This window comes from Eschrichtius robustus, chromosome 18, assembly GCF_028021215.1.
Source record: "Eschrichtius robustus isolate mEscRob2 chromosome 18, mEscRob2.pri, whole genome shotgun sequence".
Lineage (NCBI taxonomy): Eukaryota > Metazoa > Chordata > Mammalia > Artiodactyla > Eschrichtiidae > Eschrichtius > Eschrichtius robustus.
Window position 1 is genome coordinate 52,191,066 of NC_090841.1, and position 23,933 is coordinate 52,214,998.

The window sequence follows — 23,933 nt, forward strand, 5'->3', positions numbered from 1 at the left end:
CAGAAAAAATCCAAAGCATCAGGGATAGTATAATGTTGTTCACAAGATGGCTACCACCTATTCTTCCCTTGCATATGGTCGAATGCTGCTTCTCACATTGTGATGAAGTCCAGGGAATTCCCTGGCGGTCCGGTGGTTAGGACTCTGCGCTTACACTGCGGAGGGTGTGGATTCGATCCCTGGTTGGGGAACTAAGATCCTGCAAGCCACATGGCACGGCCAAAAAAAAAAGGAGAGATGAAGTCCAGTTCCCTTGCCCTTGAACCTGGCTTGCCCTGGTGATTTGTTTCACCAGTAGCCTGAGGCAGAAGTGACATTTTAAAACTTCTGAGGCTAGGTCTTAAGAAACCTTACAGCTTTTATTTGGGTCTCTTGAGATGCTTACTCTTCAGACAGTGTGCCAGAAGAACCAGTCACCATGTCAGAAGAAAACAAAGCGTCACAGTGCAATGCTCAGTGAACTCCAAGAGACAATAATAAATACCCGTTTCAGTCCAGTAAGGCGTTAAGTGGTTTGTCATGCAGTAGTAGATAACTGGAAGAGAATTAAATAATAAAGACAAGGACAGGAATCAACAAAATAGGAAAAAAAAAAAATAGAGATTATCAAAAACAAAAGATGGTTCAAATAAAAGTGAATAAAGTAGATACAACTCTAGTCAGATTGATTAGGAAAAAAAGTTGCAAGTTAACAAAATACAAAATGTTTTGAAGGGGGAACAAATATAGCCACCATAGGTATTTAAAACAATAAAAAGTATGTTGTAAATAATTATTAGCTAATAAAATTGAAAGCCTAGATAAAACAAGTCCTAGAAAAATATAAAATGCCAAAATTGGCAGGAAGAAGTAGAGAATTTGAATAGATCAATAAACATTTATGTAATTGGCAAAGCCCTTTCCTCCCAAATAACCCTAGACCCGGAGGGAATTATGAGTGAGCCCTACCAGACTCCCAAGTAAGAGTTAATCCTTTCTTCTACAAGTTGTTTGAGAAAAAGGTTGAAGAAGAAAAGCTGCCCAGGTCATTTTATGAAGCTAGGATAATCATCGCTCCCAAACCGAATATGGAAAAGAAAGGAAAACCGAAGCCCCATTTCTCTTATGAAAATAGGTGCAAAAATTCAAAAAGAAATATTAGGTAATCAAATTCAACAATGTACTACCAAAACCAAAAAATAAACAAAACCAGGACAAAACAGTGACAATAACACTCCGGAGCCCCCTTGACCTCTTTTTCCTTTATCACAGCATGTTATCGCCTCCTAGCATATTATATATTGTATGTCTGTTATGTAATGTCCCAACTCGGTTATAATAAGCACCATGAAAACATGAGTCTTAGTTTGGTTTGTTCGCAGATCTTAGGCTCCTGGAACAGTTCCTGGCTCGGTAAGTGTTTCTCTGAAGAGTGAAAGAACATGAAAGGATGGGGCTTCTGTTTGTATTACATGGTGTAGTGTCCCGGATTTGAGCCATGTTGCAACTAAAATAAATCCGTCATGGGGAGTAGATGGGCAGATAGATGTTGCGGGAGAGGGAGAATCCTAAAAGGTAAATGGGGATAAGTGAGTTTGATTATGGACCAGGGGCTCCAAATCGTACAAGGAACCCTGTGCTTTTGTGGTTGACCAGTATCACAAGTCCCACAAGGAACTGGGAGCCTCCTCACAGAAAACAGGAAATCTGTTAATAGAACAGGAGAAAGAAACTGTAACTATCGTGGTCCCCCTCTTCCTCCTCTTTCTCCTCCACTGTCTACAAAGTGCTTGGTGTGACAGAGGAGGAAAGGGACAAGGTCTGTGTCCTTCTATAGCTGTCTAAAGGGATAGCATCCACCAATGAAACAGAAAACACTTGTACAGCGAGGTATTCATAAGTTCCTAATAATGTAGTATACAAGAGTGCTGAGGGCACGAGATGCAGAGTAGAATAGGGATAGATGGGCAGAGCTCATTCGTTGATCAAGGTCAGTTTTGAATCGCACCTTGAAGAAAATAATGAAATTAGGCAGAAGAGAGGCAGGCAGTCTATCCAAGTGGCAAGGGAAGCACAAGGCCAGGATTTGGTAAGATGATAGAATCATAATTAGAAGGTCATTGTGTTCAACTACTGCCCAAGACTGAAATCTGTAGTGAACACTTAGTTGTCGCCTAGTAGCTCTTTTTTTTTTTTTTTTTTAAATAAGTTTATTTATTTATTTATTTTTGGCTGTGCTGGGTCTTTGTTGCTGTGCGCAGGCTTTCTCTAGTTGCGGCGAGTGGGGGCTACTCTTTGTTGCGGGGCTTCTCATTGCAGTGGCTTCTCTTGTTGCGGAGCACGGGCTCTAGGCACACAGGCTTCAGTAGTTGTGGCTCATGGGCTCTAGAGCACAGGCTCAGTAGTTGTGGCGCACGGGCTTAGTTGCTCGGCAGCATGTGGGATCTTTCCGGGCCAGGGCTCGAACCCGTGTCCCCTGCATTGGCAGGTGGATTCTTAACCACTGCGCCACCAGGGAAGTCCCGCCTAGTAGCTCTTTTGGGGAGAAGCCCCTCCCCATCTGCTTGGTTTTAGTAGTGGTTTCCTGTAGCACGTGAACCTAGGCCCTGTCCGCAGTTGATTGGTCCAGAAATGGACACGTCATTCAAGTTAAGACAGTCCGCCCCGCTGGGAATTTGGAATTAATATGAAAGAAAAGAGAGTAGTCCCTTGCTTGGATGTTTGGACTGGGAACATACAGACACAGGGGTTATAGGTGATCACTTTCTACCACATGGTCTGGAAAGCAGAGAAGGGTGGTCTGCAGTGAGAAGGAGAAGAGCAAGATAGTTGCAGAGAGAGGACCTAGAGGAGAGACGAAACCACAGCCCGAGCGCTGGTCCTACTCTATTCTCAAGACCCAGCGGTATCCCAGCGATTGCCTTTTTTCTGGCTTGCTGAAGTTACTCTGCATTTGCTTGCTTTTGCTTGCAACCAAAACTCCTTACCAGTGCGAACTTGACCTGGAAAGGCTCCTCCTTGGTTCGTCAATGTTTCCTTTTAACTGAAGGGTGATCGTGGAATCTGTTCCCGCTGTGTCCTGTGTCTGGGAGTGGGGCTAGGGGTGGCATCTCTCCATTGCTGCCATTAACCAAGCATGATTCTGCCTAGTAACACAGGGGTGGCGGCTGGGGGTACGCTCCTCTCGGGTGGAGTTCTAGGAAAATGAGTGGGCCTGACGACTGCCTCTTTTTGCAGGATTTCCTGCCTTCCAAGTGGGCAGCTCAGCCAAGATCTTGTATGAGAAAGATGCATGGAGTTCTCTTCTGAGGTCAGGTAGGTCTCCGGGGAGCAGTTGAGTTGGGGAGGGACAGAACCTTTAGTGTTAACTTAGTCATCCCTTTGACTCACACAAGGGAAGGGCCTTGTAGATGTATGGTTTTATAAGGAGGATGCTCACAGGTTCTTTCCCACTCTTTGACCTCTTTTTCTCTTTCCCCAATTCCTCTCCTTTCTCTGAAGCTCTTTCCTTTCAGGTCCCCCAGTTTGGCGTTTCCCCGCAAGAGGAGGAACGCGCGTCTCCTCAGGCCTTTCCGGGGTCCTGCAAACTTGAGAGCCGTAAGTCTCCACTGCTCAGTCGAAGCTGTTCCAGAGCGGGATGGAGAAGGTCTGGCACCTGGGTCGGGGGCTTAGGTTTTGATCCTTGTCTGCCTTTACTGGATATGCAAGCATTGACAAGTTACTGAATTTCTTTGTGCTTCAGTTTCCTCATCTGTAAAATGGAATAATAATAATAATAATAATGGGATAATGATAATGTTATTAATAATTATAAAATGGAATAATAATAATAATGTTATTATTATTATTTTATATCTACCACATAGAGTTGCCATTTGAATTGAATGAGTTAACGTACGTGAAACACGTACGTCAGTCGCAGGCACGTAGTCAACGCCCAGTGAGTGTTAGCTACGTTGCTCTTATTATCACCGCTCCAACTCCGCAAATGAGGACACTCACGCCTCTGCGGCGTCTTACCTCAGCAGCCCCACTTCTCTCCTCTGAGTTACGCCAGCATACCTCTCCCTCTCAGGCAGATTAGCCCAATGAAACTACTTCATTTTAGGCTGTCTCTTGGAATTTTAACTCTATCTAGGGCTAGGCTGTAGACCCCTCAAAGGAAAGAAGTCTGTTTTAAGAACCTGTGACAAGAATCTTTATCAGCTCTTCCTGAGACTTCTCCAAGGGCAGTGTCTTTCAAACCACCTGACCCGCTTCTTGCGTTACCTTCCTAAAGCACCTGTCTCTTCCTCAAAAAAATCCAAAGATGCGTGATAAAATCCAAACAGTTGAGAAGGAGATTCTAGGCCAGGATAGTTCATTTAGAAATATATGCAAGCCATATACATATAACTTAAAATTTCTAGAATCCACATTTTAAAAAAGCTAAAAAGGAATAGGTGAAATTAATTTTAATATTAAATATTTTGTTTAACTCAGTATATCCAAAATATCACCAGTTCAATATGTAAGCAATTTTAAAAATTATTGAGATATTTTAAATACTTTGTCTTTTGATACCAAGTCTTTACAAAGCCTTGGGCTAGTTATTTAACCTCTGTGAGACTGGAATTGCCCCATCTGCAAAAGGAAAATAAGAGTTAACAGGTTTGTGGGAAGATGAAAATGTTATAATGCATGTGAAGCCCATTGTGTTTGTTTCTTATTACCACAGACTTAGTGGCTTGAAGTAACACAACTTTATTATTGCACAGTTCAGCGAGTCAGAAGTCCAGATGGGCTCAAATCAAGGTGATGGCAGAGCTGCATTCCTTCTGGAGGCTCTGCGTGAAAATGTTTCCTTGTCTTTTCCAGCTTCTAGAGGCTGCCTGCATTCCCTGGTTCCTGGCCCCTTCCTCCATCTTCAAAGCCAACAGTGTAGGGTCTTCAAGTCTCTATCTCTGAGCTCTGCTTCTGTCACCACATCTCCTTCCGTGACTTTGACCTTCTTGCCTCCTCTTTCCCATGTTAGGACTCCTGTGATCCCATCGAGCTCACCAGGTTAATCCAGGAAAATCTCCCCATCTCAAAGTCTGTACCCTCAATTACATCTGCAAAGTCCCTTTTGCCATGTAAAGTGACATATTCACACCCACTGGGGATTAGGATGTGGCCATATTTGGGGGGCTGTTATTCTGCCTGCCATACCCAGGCATTACACAGAGATCGGCCACTGTAAGCCCTCAACAAATGCTCTCTCTTATTCTTAGAAAACTTTGATTATAGTTCTTAATAACATTGTGTTACTTACATGGTTCCATATTTGTGTTCTGTGGCCATCTCATCCCTAGCACCTGGCCCAGTGCTGCCTGTATTTACTAACTGGTACAGTTCACTTATCAGGCAACTTCTGTGTGTAACTCATGGTTACTAAGCAAGTGGGCACTCAGTTCCCATCCTTGTGAGCATGTACTGTCAAGTGGAAACAGACCAGGTGCTCAACTATTTATTAAATGAATTGATGAAGCAAAACAGCTTCCTTCCACTTTGGAGGAACACACCAACACCTTAGTTTTCACCACACTCTCTCCCTGGAATGCCTTCTTCTCTTGTGCCTGTCAAAACTTATCCATCCTGCGAGACTGGGCTGAAATACCAGCTTTGCTCTTTTTGAGGAAATGGACCTTGTAAGTCGTAACCGAACATGTTTCTTGTCCTGCTTTGTTAACTAACATATTGTGAAGTTGATGGCCTTCTCTCTAGAAACTATGTAAGACTGTGTAACCATAGTTTATACAGTCACTTACTGGACACTCTCCTGTAACCTCGGCTTTGATTTTGTTTCATAATTTTTCTTCACTGTAACTCCCTCCAGTATTTCTTTTATAGCCTATGCATTTTTTTTCTTAGCTCCCTTATGTCACTTGTGAAATGAAGCAGCCGTTAAGTCAGTCATTTAAAACGTATTATCCCTCTGTTTCACTCAGCCAAGTCCTCTATGCCAAGATGAAGTTAGAAGTGCAAGAAATCTGTTGGGAGGGGTGCCTCTGGAAGATCAAGGTGTGAGGGAGCAGGAGGACGCAGGGAGCGTTCAGACTGCCACGCAGGTTTGGCATCTACCCAAGGACGGGGGAAGGAGTGCTGGGCAGGAAAAGGCTCTGACTGCAGCACGGCTCCAAGGAATCTCTCTCGGCTGGGCTAGCCCGAGTCCTGGTGTACAGATGGCCCACAAAGGAGCGCTTCTTTGGGCAGAAACGGCCAGGCCCTGGTACCCTGCCATGCTCTGTCACTGGCCAGGGCTGCAGGGGAAGAGTGTGGCTTTGGATCAAATGCTGTGGCGGATCCCCTAGGTGGGGCAGGTGCAGGCTGGCAGCTGACCCCTTGCCCACACCCGCCATGAAGGAGGCGGGCGCCGGGTCCCTCTGGAGATCTACCCTGCACAGTCCTTGAGGCAAAGCCTGTCTTGTTCCCTTCGCAATCTTGCCCATATTACCGGCGTCCAGTTACCGTTTCATGAGTTACTTCTTTTCATAGGACCAGTTGGTAATGTAATAGTAATAGCATGATGGGGTAGGAAGAATTTGGGTTTGAGACACAGAAAGATCTGGACTCACATCGCAGGTTTTTTTCCAGCCAAATCTGTATTAGATCAGCTGGCATCTAATGCAAGTTCTTTAACTTCTTTAAGCAGCTGAAATGAGATTAAAGTCATCTGCTGAAATGAGACTTAATAACGTTTCACCTACTCAGTTGTCTGCCTAGCAGCTCTTTTGGGGGAAGCAACAGAGTTGCTGGGAGGATCAAATAAAATGCTTATAATTCAGTGGCTGCTGTTGAGGAGGCGTTGAGTAAATGTTCTTCTCGCCTTTACTCTTCAATTTCAAATAATGCTTTACGTGGGATAAAGCACTTTTGTAAACGCTTCCTCAGCTGATTTAGATTAGGTATTATTATTTCCAAGAAGTTGTGACCGAAAGGAATTAGTGGCTGACTCAAGGTCACACAGCCAAAACCGAGGCAGAGTCAGGGCTTGAACCCAAGTCCCCAGGCTTCTGTTTCAGCACCGTTCACGTACTGTTGGCAGTTTTCAGGAAAACAAGAGGCGGTGTTCCATCTGTCAGAAACACGTGTGGCTAGGTACTGGTGGAATTCAGTGACAAAGTGGCCAGGGAGAAATGCTGGGCTGAAAAATCGGAAAAAGAAGGTGAATAAGTAATCGTTGTATATGAGAAGTTAACAGTGAAGTGTATATTTTTCAAATATGCTTACTGATGGAGTAAGGAGGTTTTAGACCTAAACAGACTGGCCAGAAAACTGCTTAAGAAAAATGGCTTTTTCCAGGCCTGAAAATATAACAGGAAAAGAGTTTGTTTCCAGATTCCCCAACACCTGCTCTCATGATTCTGCTTTCTGTTTCCTGCCTGGTATCCTGCACAGCATTTGAAACCTTCGTGCACAGTATGCTTGAGCCAAACGTATGCCAAAGCCATCTGCCTTCTGTGCTTTGTCAGAACGTATTTATTCATAAAATGCTTTTCTGGTTTTGAGATGCTTGGAATATGACTAAAAATAGCTTCCTCATAAAGGAAGGTAAGCTGGAGTCATTGTGAGAATGTTTTAGGACTTTGTGGTTTTTATCCCTTCTACTACCAGCGTATTAATTTGAGACGGCTCATGACTGTCAAGCAGTCTCCATAGTTTCCCTTTCTTTTTCCTTCCCATCTACACACTGCAGCTTACATTTCTCAGGTGTCCATGATGCCTCCTATCTGCACGGCATTCTCAAGGTTAGTTTCATTACTGTGGCCGATGAACTTAAGTCAGATGTGTTCACCGTGGCCTCATCACATCTGGTTTTCTGGGGTAAACCTACGAACTGCTTCTGTCTCTGACCTACTTTGTGTTTTTGGGAAACGCTGAAAGCCGATCCTGAATCTGTGCCCTCAGTGTTCTCCCACAGGCCTGGGCGTGAAACGAGATTGCTGTGAAAGGCAGAGCTTTGCGAGCAGGTGCTGAGAGGTAGAAGCTGGGGCTGAGGGGTTGTCTGGGCGCAGTGTCACCATCCCCTCCTGATGCCTGTTGCCCAACATCCTCAAGGTAGAATGCTCGCTTTGAAGAAAACAACTGTGTTGCCCTGAAGGTTCTGGAACCTCTTTTGAACATAGGTAGAGAATCCCAGCTAGCCCTCTGTCAGAAAGAGAAATGTGTGTGTGTTCGGGGGCGGCTGGCGGGGGGGGGGGGGGGGGGATATAAACACGCGAGTGCCTTTAGGACCCTTTTCTGCTTCTTCCCGAATCTTAAATCCGAAGTATTCTGGAGGTTGAAATTGAACTAGCCCTGCCTGCAACCCTTTCAGCTTGACTTGGGACCACCCAGAAGTGCCCTCAGTAACAACAAATCACTCCCCTCGCTTTTGAACCCATTGGGCAGTTAAAAATTGCTTGCAACTCTGGGGCATTGTCACTAATTACAAGGGAAGTTTGCATAATGTCCTTCTCTTGAGAGATTTTAAAAGAAAGTGTTATCATTACTTTTTCAGTGATGGTTCAGATGTATCTTATTTAGATGAAGAGGGACCTCTGTACTGCTTCAAAGTCCTTTCTTGCTCAGGAAGGCCCCGCGCCTGTACATACAGTGGATCCACAAATTATATCATGAAGAGATCAGTCTTTGTGATCTTCAGATTTTTTTGTTTTTTTGCAGTAAGTTCTCCAACACAAGGAAAGTTGGACTATTCACACTGTTCTATCACATTCTAGAATTTTCTACACACATACTTTTTTCCTCCTGCCTTTCTCTACATCTCCACCTTTGAAATGCTACTTATTTTTCAAGGGGAAGCTTAAGGGGCCTCTTAGCTAACCGCCCCCCTCCCAACAACAATAACAAAAACAAAAAACCACTAATAACCATCTTTCCTAAACCCTGAAGCATTTGGTGTGGACATTTCTATGCAGTTTACTAGAAGATTCTCTAAATAGTTATCTGTGCTCAGCCTTGATCTTTTCTTTATATTTTAAGCTCCTTCAAGGCAAAGGTTATTTTAAATTTCTCACAAATGCTTAACAAAGTCATTAAAATAATAGTTACTGACAAATGATCTATTTTCAACAGTGGGAATTTAGAACAAAACTGATCAAAACTTTTGATCAGTCAGTCTCATGAAATAAATATAATCTGATTTATGACTCATCGTAAGTCAACAATTCATTAATTTCATGAGTTAACTGTAACAAACATCTACTAAAACACACAGTCTATAATAGATGAAGAAAAGACTAGTGATTCTGTTGATTGTTATACACGTGGAAAAAGGTGCTGGTTAATAAGGTGGAGGGGTTGGTGAATTTCCTAAATATTTTCTTCTATCTTTCGCATATGTCTGTTTATGAATATCTATCTATCCGTCTCTCCAGTGTTAAGATTCCAACATTGTACTTCATTACTACTCTTATTTTCCCTAACAAACAGTTTTGAAGGTTATGATTGTGCTATGTTAGTAAATTTCTTTCCAAGGAAAATTGGATGGAGTTTTAGACCTTAAGTATTTAAATTTTGTTTCTCAAGCAACACCTTACACACTTGTTAGACTTTATCACTGTATAAAAATGTACAGTGGTTTATTGACATGTACATTCCAATATGTTTACAGCTGCAAGATAATGAGGCACACTCAGTATTGCACTTCATTAAAATTTCAGGCTCAAACTTAACCTAGAAGTTTAAATGAAACTGCATTTGTAATTTAGTAATTCTTATACAGGACAAACATTGATATCTTTATATACAGTGTGATACTTATTACATTTATATGCCGTCCTAACACAATTTTTTTTTTTAAATAACAGTCTAGGAAATAAACCAGAATATTCCTCTTTTTATCCCCACCCGTGATGCAATTGTACAGGATTACAAAAAGGCAGTATACAATAAACAATGATAATTTTTCTCTTTTGCCTGAAAGCCAGCATCATTCTTAGTCCATGGGCATGGCAGTTCTTTGATATCAATTATCTATAAATGTCCAATGCTTCACAGGCCAATGACGATAATGGCCACATGCAAACACCTCACAAGTTTGATGTCGTGGTTCAAAAGAAGATAAACTGAAATAATGGGGAAACTTTCCATAGCAAGAATTATGTACATGGTATTTGGCATCCTTCTTGCACTGTGAATGGTTCATTTTCATGGATGTAAAAATGGTCCCGTCCTTATCCTGAGCAGAGTTTAAACTTCACCACATCCGCTTGGGGGATGAAGGCAACTTTTCTCTCTGTAGACAAAGGAATCTGAGTGTTCTAAAAAGTGTGAGCATTTCTGCACACTCCACAACCCAGGGCAAACTCTTCTCCAGTGGGTGGATGCACAACATGGAGAGGACATTCAGTTCCTTCTAACTGTTTGCCTTTGGGACCTGTATAAATTTTGAAGGAGGCAAAAAAAATATAATTAAAACACACACACACATACAAACCTAATGTAAATATTAATCACCCGTAAGTTACTTAGAGAAATAATGTGACTGTGGTTATGCAAATATAAAATTAAATATAAAATTAAAAAATTATTTTCTTCTAACCACAAAAAATAAAAACATTCACTATAAAAAATTCAACATACCACATGCGTGCAACAGGAAGGGATAGGGTCCCTATCCCAGTCCAGAAGGATTATCTACTTCAGCTTCTTAATCTGGACTTCTGTCCTCATCCATACAACACTGCCCCCTTTTCACTCCCTTCATTCGCTGACCTCCAGCTCACCACCCTCCTCCTGCTCACGTCTCTATTCTGGCCATTCTCCTAAACACTCTAGCCTCACATTATTCTCATCTTGCTTCTTTAAAGCTTCTTTAAAAGTCCTAAAGTACTTCTACTGTAAAGGAAGTAGAGGAAGAATAGTATAACAAATTTTACTTGACATGAGCAAATAGCAAAGAGTAGCCGTACTTATAAAAAACCTATTCATCTTAGTATCCTTGTTTTTGAATAGATAATATATTTCACACGGTTTAAAAATCAAAATATTAAAAAAAATTACATACAAAAAGAAGTCACCTTCCCCCCATTTTTATCCCATTTTTCCCTGTTTTCCCCAATAGTTAATCAGTTTTATTAGTTTCTTGTCAATCTCCCCAGTGTTTTTTTTTAAATGCATATGAGTATATATTCTCATTTCCCCCTTTCTTACAAAAGGCGGCATACTGTACACACTGTCCAGTAACTGGAGTCTTCATTTAACAGTATCTGCTAGAGATCTTTCCATATTAGTACACAGAAACTCCATCCTCAGTCACCTTCCTTTTTTAATAGTGTGTAGTATTTAGTATTTAACCAACCTCTTACTGGATACTTGCATTGTTTACAAATTTGTATTATTGTAAACAATGATGCAATGAATAACCTTCATATCTGCTCTTTTTTATTTTTCGCACATATGTGGGTATAGCCCCAGAAGTGGGATTGTTGAAGGGTAGGTATATTGGCAATTTTGAGAGGCACCACAGGGTTCTGCCATTTGCACTCTGATAAGCAATGGATGAGAATGTGTGTTTCCCAGCTTTAACAACGTTGTACATTGTGGTGGATGTGCTCTTGCATGTATTTCCACTCGTTTCAGATCTGTTTCTTCTGTGGTCACATTTACCTCTCCTTCCACTCTTCTCACTTCTGTTAAGCCTGGTATTCCACCCCACTGTGATCACCAGCCTCCTGACCTCTTCCAATTTTGTCTCTTTTTGGTTTCATATTCACTTTTTCTCAGCCTGACCTCCATAGACAATCATCTCTCCTGTATTCTCAGTGGCTTCTTTAATTCCCTTGGCTTTCTGATGCTCACTGTGCTGCCCATTCCCAGCCATTCTAGATCAAATCACTTGTCCATTTTATGGTGCTGGTTCCAGGCTTCTTAAAAAATATCAGAGCTGCTCACAATAAAGGCAGATGTGTGACCAAAAAAAAAAACCTCACAAAATCCTTTTAAATGGTTCTATTATCAATTTATAATTTCAAACTTCTCATTTAGTGTGGAGCAGCAATCCTTCTACTAATCCTTACTCCTTAGCTGACTTCCGTCTCAGTCCCCACACAATTGCTTCTTAGAGCTTTGAGCACCTCATTCATGATGGTCATCTTACTTTTTACTCCACTCAGAAAGTCGGAAGCTTACAAGGGCCGAGGAATTCCCTTTGTTTCTTTAGGATAGTTTGAACTGGGTTTCTGCCACTTGAAACAAAGTGTTCTCATGCGATCATTAAATAAAACAAGATACCATATACATTATAACCATATTTATAAATATTAAAAGCATACCTGCAGGACAGTGTGGTAGTTCTTCCTTAGGAATGCTAGTCATTCTCTGAAAATCGTCATGACAAGCATTACAAAAATGCGTTGTTCCAAAACAGAAAAAGACTGCCACTGAACAGCAGTAGCGACATTTATATTCCAAAAAGTCTGTGCCATGTTTCGGACACATCTACAGCAAAAGAAAATAAATACAAGATGATGGTGAGTCTATTTCAACTATACTTAAGAAAATCATACACATAACTCAGTGATTCATATTTTGAGAGTACACACAGCTCTCAAAACTGACTGAAAAACTGATGATACACACGTTAAAATATTGAATAAATATGTGGCTTGGCCCAAAAGGTTTGGACGAAGCCCCAAGTTTAAATCCCAGCTCCATAATAACCAATATTATTTAATAAGCTAGCCATTTAATTTCCTTGTGAATGTTTCTTGGTCAGCCAAATTGAAAAATTAATAATATTTCTTCTATCTCTCAATCTCATAGATGTATTGTTAAGATTTCACTGAAGGCGGGAAAACCTAAAAGTGTGACTGCAGGTTTAAGAAAATGAAATAAGTAAATTTATTACTTGTTGAAATACGGTGATTTTCTTATGGGAGACAAAATTATAAAATGCAAATACCATCCAAAAGAAATAATATATATACAAAATGATCTGGAAAATTACACACTGCCCTACAAACATCAGACAGCACTGGGGAAAAAAACGTTACTATACTATCCCCATCATATTCGTTATATTATTATTTTAAAGACACAGAAGTTTAACATTTCTAAACCGTCCTTTCTAATAAAATGTTCTGCCCACCTGAGCCCTGGACACATCAGAACAGGCACCGCAAATGAGCTCTCTGGGATCATAATCATCTCCCTGTCCAGCCTCAGCATCGCAGCGAGCTTCGCCACCGAAATATGCCTAAGGAGGGAATGCATTCAGATCACAGCAGGAAACAGAAAACTCTGCCATGGGAGGTTCAGTGTGGGTGCAATGGAAGTGAGATCGAGAGGTCTCAGGAAACACTACTGTCTATCGACATTCCCTTGTAATGCCAAGTGGCTACCCATATTGCTGCCTGTAAGAAATAGATCAGGGTATGAAATAAAGCTACTTCAGTTCTGGAATGGATCCGTACTTAACAGTAGAAAGTTCAAACATTGTACTGTCAAAGCGAAATAACAAAAGAATGTATAATATTCCAAATAAATATCAAGAATAGGATATTAAGTAGTAAAGAGAAGCTATGATTTTCCAGGGCAAAGTCTGAATAGTTTTTCTCTTTTTGAAATATTAAATAACATATTCCCTTCTACTACTCTAAAAAAAATGCCTAAAATAAATATTAGTATAAAATTATAATCCTGAGGCTAATGGGAAAGAAAAAAAATCAATTTTGATCATACAAAAATTTTTAAAAAGGAAAGGCAAATTTGGATATTCTGTTCAGAACATTGCTCATACGTACAGAGCTACACTACATGTAGGAACTCAACAGTATCTAATACAGATACTTGAATATATGAAGTTATCATCATGGGTAATTCCTCTCTATTTGCTCTGGGCACAAAATAAATTAGACCAATTATAACTGGGGCATTCTGCATATGTAACATGTCTCATAGACAAAAAAACTATATCCATAATTGGGTATAAATAAGATGAGTCAGTAGAAATCTATTATTTGTACTAGAAAAACAAGCTGAAAGACAGGCTTCATCGATAAAGAGGCTATAAATGATCATCCACCAGCTAAATCAGGCCTCAGAAGTATTTCATTTGTCCTGGGGGCCTATTCCAGCTGTTTTACTTTTCTAGATTCCCTGCGTGGCTTCCTGGACATCTGACTGTCATCTGTGTGGTAGCGCAGTATTCATTTATGAGGTTCAGTACATTAAACACACAGAAATAGTATTTTATTATTTGTAACAATTCGAGTTTCACAAATGTACACCACTGGTCTTTCCTTGGGTGTGTGTATGTGTCTGCCTTTCTGGCTACCATCTATCTATTATTTAGATAATGAATGGATCATTATCTGTATTTTCTTTCTGTTACTTTGGGAGACTATGCATCTTTCATATATTGATTCCTTCCTTCATTTATTCAGTCTCCAATTAACTTAGTGTCTAATAAGTGCCAAGTACTAGAGATAGAGAACTTAAGAAACATAGTCTCCGTCCTCATGGAACTTATCAAGGGGGACAGAGAGACACGTGAACCAATCACCATAACGCAGAATAATGAGCTCTTAGCCGGACGTATGCGACACATCAAAATGGCGCGGCGGTGGTGGGGAGGTCGGGGCACGCTGCGGAGGAGGCGAAACCGGAGCCGAATCCGGAAGTGTGATTGCACAGATCTGGCCGTGCCTACGAGCGTGTGCGTGTGCGTGGGTGGCAAGTGAGAGTAAGATGCAGAGTAGGAGGCAGAGAAGAGCATTCCATGGACAGAAGAGCCCCGGCCACAGCGTGGAGGTGTGGGTGAGTGAGCCAACACGGCCCAGTTTGGGCCACTGCAAGCTGTTCGGTGTTTCGCTGCACGGGGCACAAGTGGTGGCCTGCTGGGAGATGAGACTAGAGAGGTGGAGGGGCCACAGGATTAGAAGCCGAACAGTGACACGATCAGATCTGGGATCTAGAAATGTTCATCTGCTAGTGGAATTGTAAGTGTAAAGCATGGAATGGAGAGGTCAGGGGCTCCACACAAGGAGCCCAGTAAGAAGGCTACTATGATTACCAAAGAAAATGATTAGGGTTGCTAAAGATAGAACAACAGAAAGAAAAAAGAACTCAAGAGAGATTTGGAGGCAGAATTGACTTTGTTCATTTGTTAATACAGACTGGAGATTGACGGAGTGAGAAGTATCTGTGAGAAATCTAAATGTCTGGTAGACAGTTGGGTATTTGTATCCAGATCTCAAAAATTTTGGAGGGTCAGAACAATACAGGTGGTAGGCAAAGGCATGGGTATACAGGTACCAAAGGTGAGGAGGTATGATTAGGCAAGAATGGAGGGCTGGGGAAACAAATATGTAAGGAGTAGATGAATAAAAAGGAACTCTGTGAGGGGGTTAAAGACAAGTGACCAGAAAGGAAGGAAGATACCAAAGAGAGTCTTGTCCTGGAAGCCAAGGAGGTAAGAATTTTAAGAAGGGAATGGTCAAAAGAGTTAAGCAAAAGAAGTTTATTCCAGAGTCAACTGGATTTGGAAAACAAGAGGGGACTGCTGATGGGAAATAGCTTGTGTAGAGAAATACTTCATGTTGGTTTTGGAAATAGTCTGTATATGTTAAAAAAAAAAGTCCCAAAACAAATTAAGAAAATAAATTCTACTTGAAGCACAGCACCAAACTTTCTCATTTTTAACTTTAGACTTAAAACGTAAGAATAATTAGACATCACTATACAATTCAACTTCTTAATCACACAGGTAATCTTAATAATTCATAGTATGATTAACAGCATACCTTTCTGCATTTGTAGCAGACATAATATGCATATCTATTCATGGCATAGCCAGCGGGGTCATTATAAAATCTCACACCAGGGGTTGTGATAGCTTCGCTCTTATGCAGACCTTCATATTCCAATCTCATTAGGGCTTTTCTTCTGACATCCTCATAGAGCTCTCTTATAGGATCAAGCAGGTCTTTTAACACGATATGATTTATTTTGTTCTGAAATTTTGAAAAATGAACATTCTTTAACAGAATCATTTATTTATTAATTCAACAAACACTTAGTATTCACCCAAGTGCCAAGCACCCTGCTAGGACAGGAGATAACCAAACATTTCCTAAATAAAATGCCATTTAAAAATAATCCTGTAGGGGCTTCCCTGGTGGTGCAGTGGTTGAGGATCCGCCTGCCAATGCAGGGGACACGGGTTCGAGTCCTGGTCTGGGAAGATCCCACATGCCGCGGAGCAACTAGGCCCATGAGCCACAACTACTGAGCCTGTGCGTCTGGAGCCTGTGCTCCGCAACAAGAGAGGCCGCGATAGTGAGAGGCCCGCGCACCGCGATGAAGGGTGGCCCTCACTCGCCGCAACTAGAGAAAGCCCTCGCACAGAAACGAAGACCCAACACAACCAAAAATAAAAAAAAAAAAAAAAAAAAATAATAATAATCCTGTAAAGTCCTCACAAGCCTATAGTTTCCCAACAGCAGGGAAAGTGGCGGCAAGTGGGGCACAGAACACGAAAATTCCATTTGATTAGCTTCATATTCCTGAGTATGAAATATATCTCCTGCTGCCTTAGCTGTTCTGGGAATAAAAGGTTACCCTGCTGCCACAAATATCCCTCTGTGTGTGTTTTGGTTCCTTGGGGGTGGGGCAGAATGTTAGATAATAGAAATGAACAAGTAGTCTTTTCTATATCACTTTCATCTATCATTTCCTGAATGTGACTTTTCTTTGTGGCAACAAATGAGAAGGGAGAGAAAATACTATCATCTTTTTGAATATTGCTCAGTCTAAGCAATGACTGTGCTAAGTCCACGTTACAACCTAAACACCAGTCTGGCAGTACATTCTTAAACAAGAGTTTTTTGTTAAACATTATTAGCTTGCCAAAATAACCTGCTACTTTGGTTACTATCTTTGCAGAGACGTGTCAAAATCTCAAGAATTTTCTCCTTATTTTACCTGAGCTCTAAAGAATCTGTCCTGATGGCACTTAAAAAGTTCAGCTTTCACTCTTTCACGGCAGGTATCAGTACCTACAAGCACCACAGGCTCGTTCTTCTTTTTGGTAGTCACCCACTGACAAGTCACATGGCCTGAACTCTCAGGGGGTCTGAAAGCAGTGATGCGTGCCCTTCAATGCACGATGATATCTAAATGAATTTTCTGATGCAACAGTTTAATTTAGTCAGCTTTTAATGGACAATTAATGTCTTGAAATGTAGTATAATAGATAGAAAGATCTTATTCTCAGGTACTACCTGGGTAAAGAGAGCAGAAACTGATGGGGGTTGGTGGTACACAGTAGACTAAGAAGGACACAGAGAGATGCTGCCTGGTTTATTTTGAAAGATGAAAGATGAAGACAAAGATGAAAATTAATAGAAAGCAGATAATTTCTGATTCTTTCCATACCTTGCAAATGGGACAAGATATAAATCCAAATGTTATCCTTGGACCAAGCCATCTGTTTTCCAAAACTCGTCGACAGCACTGTAAGTGGAATATGTGACTACAGTCCAGCTGAAATAAAGAAAAGAGAAGGATATAAGCCAATGTGATAACAATAAACACGAGTAACTGGCAGATTAGTCAACGTAAGGTGCTACTTAGGGCAGGTAAGAGAAAAATCTAGAAATTCAGCACACTGAAACCTCAGCACTTCTCTGTTATTCATGGGACATTATGAACTAGATCTTCAGCTTCTCCCAATTTTTACCATTCGTGTATTAACGCCACCTTATAGAGAGTAAGCTGGGCTAGGGAGAAATGTGAAATTATCCAATTTTGTATCTCAGAGGAAGAAGAGGAAACTACTGATTTAAAGATTTAAAATTTATTTTTGAGAATAGTTATTGTCTTGGAATCACAGGAACTGAAAATATAAACAAACAACCAGTAAATGTTAAAAAAAACTTATTCAGCAAATTGTAACTTCTATAACATTACTAACATTATAGATATATGTATGTATATTATATATAGAGGTATGTATCATCATGCATAGATCAATTACATAATGCTACAAAAGGCCATGCTGGATTCTGGATATTAAGAAGAGAGAAGCTATTGGATAATCTAATTATTTTTTTCTCCCTTATGAACATTTTATACGTTCAATTGATTATACAGGCTCACACAAATCACAGATTAAAGCTCACTGCACAAAATGGAGACAGAACATAAAGAGACAGCATTTGCTCTTTAATAAACTGGTGGATATTAGTGGGATGTTTTCTCCCAATGGTATAAGAAGGACTCAGTCGTTTGTTTATTTGACATGTATATTTATATTTCCTATTGAAAAATCTAGGCACGCTTAACACGTTAAAAGCAGAGACAACCTGAATGGCCGGTGCTGCGGAGAGCGCTTCTGTGAAACAGATCATGCACATGTCGTCAGCGTCCTGCTTCAGGGTCGCGGCACTTTTATCACAGCCGTGTAGACAGGGCAGACAGCGCTCTTCGTTTTTAACACCTCCGCATGGATGGCCACAAGGATGCGTCTTGCTACAGGCTATCTTAGCATATTCCTGTTAAAGATGAATTACAACGGCACAGAAAATATCAAAAAAGGCACACATACTGGTAATTACATACATTATATTAATTTTCCAAGATACTTTCCCATGGGAAATAGATATAAGGCTAAGTAACCACAAAGTAAAGTTATTTTTATTCTTTGTTTGCATATAACTTAGGATTATTAACAAAGTCTAATGTGATTTAAAAAAATTTCACTCCACATAAAGGGAATGCTGATTAAAAAGTGAGCTGCAATTTTAATCTATTTGTTATCATGCATAGCCATGAAGCAAAAAAAATTCCTGACATATAATCATCCAATCACCACCTACCTCTCACCAAAATGGGGATTAAAAAAAATACAGGTATCCTTCACTATCTGGACACTATCTAAATTCTTGTTAACTAAATTGAGGAATCAAAAATATTTGGATAGCATGGAATGTGTACAGATGTTCATGCATAAACAACTTTAAGGAAACAAGTGAATAAAATGTGTAAGAAGCAAAGGAAAGGCAGCCCATAGCTTTTTATCTGCTTCTAGCACGGAAGTAAATGCTAAATATATATGATGGTGGTAGTTGGGAAACACACAAAAGAGACTGATTTGCGTTTGAGAGCTTTAACTGATCCATTCTCCAGCTTTGATAAAGCATTTAACTCTTGACATGGGTAATACACTAATTTAGAAAACAAAAGTGATGCTGAGCTCAGACTCCTATTTATATGAAGTGAAGGTGTCATGAGGGAACACATGCTATTCCTTACATGATGGCCTAACTATACACGCACCTGGCAATCTGCATCAGAACAAACACTGCCAACAGCAGACAACTCTGTTCCACTCCTGGAACCACAGAAACGGCATGCTTCCGAGCTACTTGTGGTGGGTTTACCTAGGTTCAAGCAGAAAAGAAAAATCCTCCTTAAGTATATGTTTTCTACATATTTTAATATAACTAACTGAAGAAAACAAATCAAGCAAGCAGGGATATGTATCAGTTGCTATCACTGAGAAATCAGCCTGGCAGTTTTGCAGCTGAAGGGTTGTAAGCTGCCCTAATTATAAAGTAAATAATCACACACAAAAAAGGATAAGAGACTGAAGAGCTACCTGAAGCCAAATAAATTATTAACTGATTTACTTATACTTCTTCAGTACACAGAAACAGACTAGGCTTCTAGTCAAGATAGCAGGTCGAGCAGCTACGGTAAGCCCCCTCATTACAAAAGCACAATGCCAGACAAAATATAACAACAAAAATTAAATAAAGATACATAGACGAAAGGGAAATCATTAGGTACCTTTCCCAATGACAACATTACAAGGTATAGGAGAAAACCTATCAGCAGAGAATATGAAACGTGAATAACAGAAGAATTCCCACCCAGGGAACTAAAGATAATAGAAAAATTTGAAAAGGAATTTAAATATGTTTGAAATAGTTAAAGGAGGAATGGAATCAATAAAACAAAGAACAAAAGGAAAAAGAACAAGATTTGAAAAATACAGACCAAGCTCATTTTAAAACACAGGTACAAAATTCTAAATATGATAAGTGAACTTAGCAATATTTACAGAAAATGTTTTTTTTTTTTTTTTTTAATTTTTATTTTATTTTATTTATTTATTTATGGCTGTGTTGGGTCTTCGTTTCTGTGCGAGGGCTTTCTCTAACTGCGGCAAGTGGGGGCCACTCTTCATCGCGTTGCGCGGGCCTCTCACTATCGCGGCCTCTCATGTTGCGGAGCACAGGCTCCAGATGCGCAGGCTCAGTAATTGTGGCTCATGGGCCCAGCCGCTCCGCGGCATGTGGGATCTCCCCAGACCAGGGCTCGAACCCGTGTCCCTTGCATTGGCAGGCAGATTCTCAACCACTGCGCCACCAGGGAAGCCCCAGAAAATGTTTTTTAAAAAGGATAGTTTAGGTCATAAATACAATGATGGTTCAAACACTAGAACATTCATTAATGTAATATGGTATGGAGGGAAAATAGGAGAAAGAAGAATCAGCTGTGAGAAAAGAAAAGACCATGCTCTTGCAGCATGAAAAGTTATTCATATTTAAATTTGTCAGATTTACATCTGACACCAAAATCAGAAATTTGTGTCAGATAAACGGCAGACTACAGAGGTGCTGAAAATTGAGAATCTGTAAGATTCAATGTACCTTTAAGCTGGGAATACACCAGACTTTAGAAAAAAATCAAAATGAAAAATGCATATTTTGGAGATAAAATGACTTGCCCAAGGTCACACAGCTAGTTCATGGCAAACCAACTTTCCTGACTTTTAATCTAATGTTCTACAATAGAACACTGAACACTGTCTCGTAAATATAAAAATACAGACAGTGATCAATGATCTCATAATCACTTAATAGAAAACACTCAAAATTATTCACATTAAATAATTAAATTAAACTAACACCTAGTTTAATCGTAATCAGTAGGGATGGTTCAATCTATTTGTCAGGCACGGTTCAATCTTAAATCCTTCTACCTGTGTGTTCTCGGAATTCCACCATTGCCTTCATCGTTTTAGAATCTGCTAGTGCCATCAACCAGAACAATTTGGTTCTACCACAACCTTCATGAAGGTCAACCTTTATAGCTTCTTCTTCTTCTTTGAAGACCTATTGTATCATTAAAGAAAAGGGGAAAATATATCACTCTGAAAGAAGTATAAATTTTAATTATTCAATCATGAAAACGGCTTTTATTTATTAAGCACTCTAAGAAATTCCAGATATTTCTAGTCTTCTCTTTAATCTTCACAACAGCCCCATTTTTATAAATGTGGAAACCAAGTCTCAGAGGTTCAACAACATGCTTGATTTACACAGCTGGTAAATGAGACAGCTGGGAACTCCACCAAGGTCTTTGATTCCAAGGTTCATTTTTCTCCCATTACACCAAGTCTCCTTCCCACATTTATTTCTTACTGAATATATTTTATGTTACAGATACTATTCTGCATGTAAATGCAGAAATCTTCACCTGTCTTTGATGAGTTTTGGTTCGCCGATGAAGATGAAGGAATCTGTCACAGTCAGTACATAAGTTTCCACATACGTTGCACAAAATGATTGCTGAAGTTTCACCATCATCATGGTTATCACACATAGGCTAGAACAGGACATTTCCATACGTTACAAAAGATTAACAAGAAAGTCTTAAATACTCATACAAATTGAATGTGATTTATTTACAGCAGGAACAGACTGTTACTCTGAACTCGAATAAGAATTTAGAATCTGAACATTAAACAGAATTATGGCAAGTGTACTTAACTATAAAAAGCCCTCGGGCTTCCCTGGTGGTGGCGCAGTGGTTAAGAATCCGCCTGCCAATGAAGGGGACACGGGTTCGAGCCCTGGTCTGGGGAGATCCTGCATGCCGCGGAGCAACTAAGCCCGCGTGCCACACAACTACTGAAGCCCTCACACCTAGAGCCCGTGCTTCGCAACAAGAGAAGCCACTGCAATGAGAAGCCTGCGCACCACAACGAAGACCCAACGCAGCCAAAAATAAATAAATAAATAAAGTAAAATAAATTTATGTATATAAAAAAAAGGCCTCAAAATCCCCAAATCAATGATTAATGTGCTATGGGCATTCAATGATTAACAAAATAAACATGTATACTTTTCTTAGCGACTTAAGAAAATTTCTCCCATATATTCAAACATTCTGTATGCTAAATGAATAAATAATGCATTTTTGAAACTTGGATGTTAAAAAGAAAATGTTGAAAGGGCCTGTATAAAGTTTTTCCTTCCAGTGAAGCGAGGGATACTTATCAAACCCACTTTAAGTACATCTGTGAATAAATGGTATATATCATGTTGTTCTCTTACTACTTTATTTCCTTCTTATCATAAAACCGATTACATTCTAGTACAAAATTTAGATATAGAATCAGAGTCTAGCTAAAACCAAACTTTGATATGATGCAAACATGACTCAGAGAAGAAGGGAACAGTTTTTTTAATGTAATTAAATCCCCTAATATACTATGAAGAGGGAACCCTAAGTGAAGTAGACTTGTGAGATGAACTTGGGCAATGTGACACAATTTTTCAAGAGTTCCACTAACTGTGTATTTTGACACATAGAGTCTTTTTTTTAAAGCTAAGCCAAAGCTTACTGTAAAGAAAAACAAGCTAAATTTTTATAAAGTAACTCTGATCTTACCATTTGTTTTTGTTGCCCATCCTTTCCCATCCATCTCCCTGAGGAGAGGCGATCCACGTGGTCCTGGTCGAGAACACACAGCGACGCCAGAGCAAGCCAGAGCTGCCGAGGGGAAAGGCTGTTACACTACAGAGCGTGGGGTTACGCCTTACAGAGCACCCACCGCCACAGCTCAGTGAATGCCAGCTGCACTTGAAAAGACGTAGATCCCCAGTGGCACTCAAGTCTTCCTGGTGTGGTACCAGGCACCCACGCCCTCTACTGTGTGTGCCATGCACACAGTAGGCACTCAAATACATACTGGGTAAATGACTGTTGCTCTGATGAACCATTCTGTTGTCTACCTGACATATAAAATCAACCTTTATTATTCTGATATGTAAACTACATATCAATACATAAATGTACATATTTAATATACCAATGCCTTCTACACATTTTCCATCTAATATCTGCCTGAGGCATTAAATTCCAAGGAAATCTCTATGCCTCTAACAGTCTAGCACTATGCGGGGTACACTTTGTCAGAAATAAGTAAACGTCTTACAAGCGTTAGAAGATTGTCCTCAAAAATAGTTTAAAACTTTCTGAGGCTTAAAGAGCAAGCTTCATTTTTACATAGAATAATATATTTCTTCATTACTGAAAAACAGAAAATAATACTTAACCGTCTCAACTCTGAGAAGTGCATGCGAGTATCACTGGACATGAAGAGTAAGGGGGAAATAAAATAGGAAAAGAGAAACCAGAAGAAAATTAAAGTTATGCAAGGAGAAAGGGGAGAGCCGACTGAAGAACGAGTGCAGCGTATACGTGGTGGGAAAGGGTGACTGTCAGAGCAGCTGCTTCAGAGTCACACTCACTGGCAACATGGCATAAACTGGCTTTTTCTGCCCAAGGGAGATACAATGTATCTTCTTTTCCAGACTTCTGAGGATTAACTTAAGCAATTTCTACCAGCTTTGACTTCTTCCTAATGCTGTCACAACTGCCCTGCTTCAAGGAAATCTCAAATCTCTTTTGGAAGTATATGAGACATAAAATTTGGTAGGTTAAAATTTACAATAGCTTGCACCTCATCTGAAGGATGCAATCTCACTTCCTAAGAGATTCTGCCTCATTGTGCCCTGGGCACACACTTTCTGCTTTTGAAAAGTAAGGCCTACACATTCAGTAAGTAGGCTATAGGACTCTATTTTAGGACAACTGAGTTATTACGGAAGGAGTAGGCAGGGGCCTTGTCTTTA

The 23,933-nt window shown here is 40.2% G+C and overlaps 1 protein-coding gene and 1 long non-coding RNA gene across 12 annotated transcripts in view; one reads left to right on the forward strand and one right to left on the reverse strand.

Annotated features, from left to right (window-relative positions):
* The first annotated feature begins 3,213 nt into the window (after positions 1-3,213).
* Positions 3,214-21,638, forward strand: LOC137752259 (uncharacterized). Its single transcript, XR_011071116.1, has 3 exons — positions 3,214-3,294; positions 3,481-3,576; positions 21,456-21,638. It is a non-coding gene; the product is annotated as an uncharacterized lncRNA (long non-coding RNA).
* Positions 9,597-23,933, reverse strand: part of MYCBP2 (MYC binding protein 2) — a 277,195-nt gene continuing 262,858 nt past the window's right edge. For all 11 annotated transcript variants that reach the window (XM_068527032.1, XM_068527035.1, XM_068527036.1 and 8 more), the window contains 10 exons: positions 22,687-22,788; positions 21,490-21,618; positions 20,993-21,125; positions 19,282-19,385; positions 18,309-18,497; positions 17,380-17,487; positions 15,747-15,956; positions 13,091-13,198; positions 12,276-12,441; positions 9,597-10,378 (listed from right to left, as the gene is read on the reverse strand). In XM_068527032.1, coding sequence (XP_068383133.1) covers positions 10,263-10,378; positions 12,276-12,441; positions 13,091-13,198; positions 15,747-15,956; positions 17,380-17,487; positions 18,309-18,497; positions 19,282-19,385; positions 20,993-21,125; positions 21,490-21,618; positions 22,687-22,788 — 1,365 coding nt within the window. In that variant the 3' untranslated portion in view covers positions 9,597-10,262. The remainder of the gene's footprint in view (positions 10,379-12,275; positions 12,442-13,090; positions 13,199-15,746; positions 15,957-17,379; positions 17,488-18,308; positions 18,498-19,281; positions 19,386-20,992; positions 21,126-21,489; positions 21,619-22,686; positions 22,789-23,933) is intronic.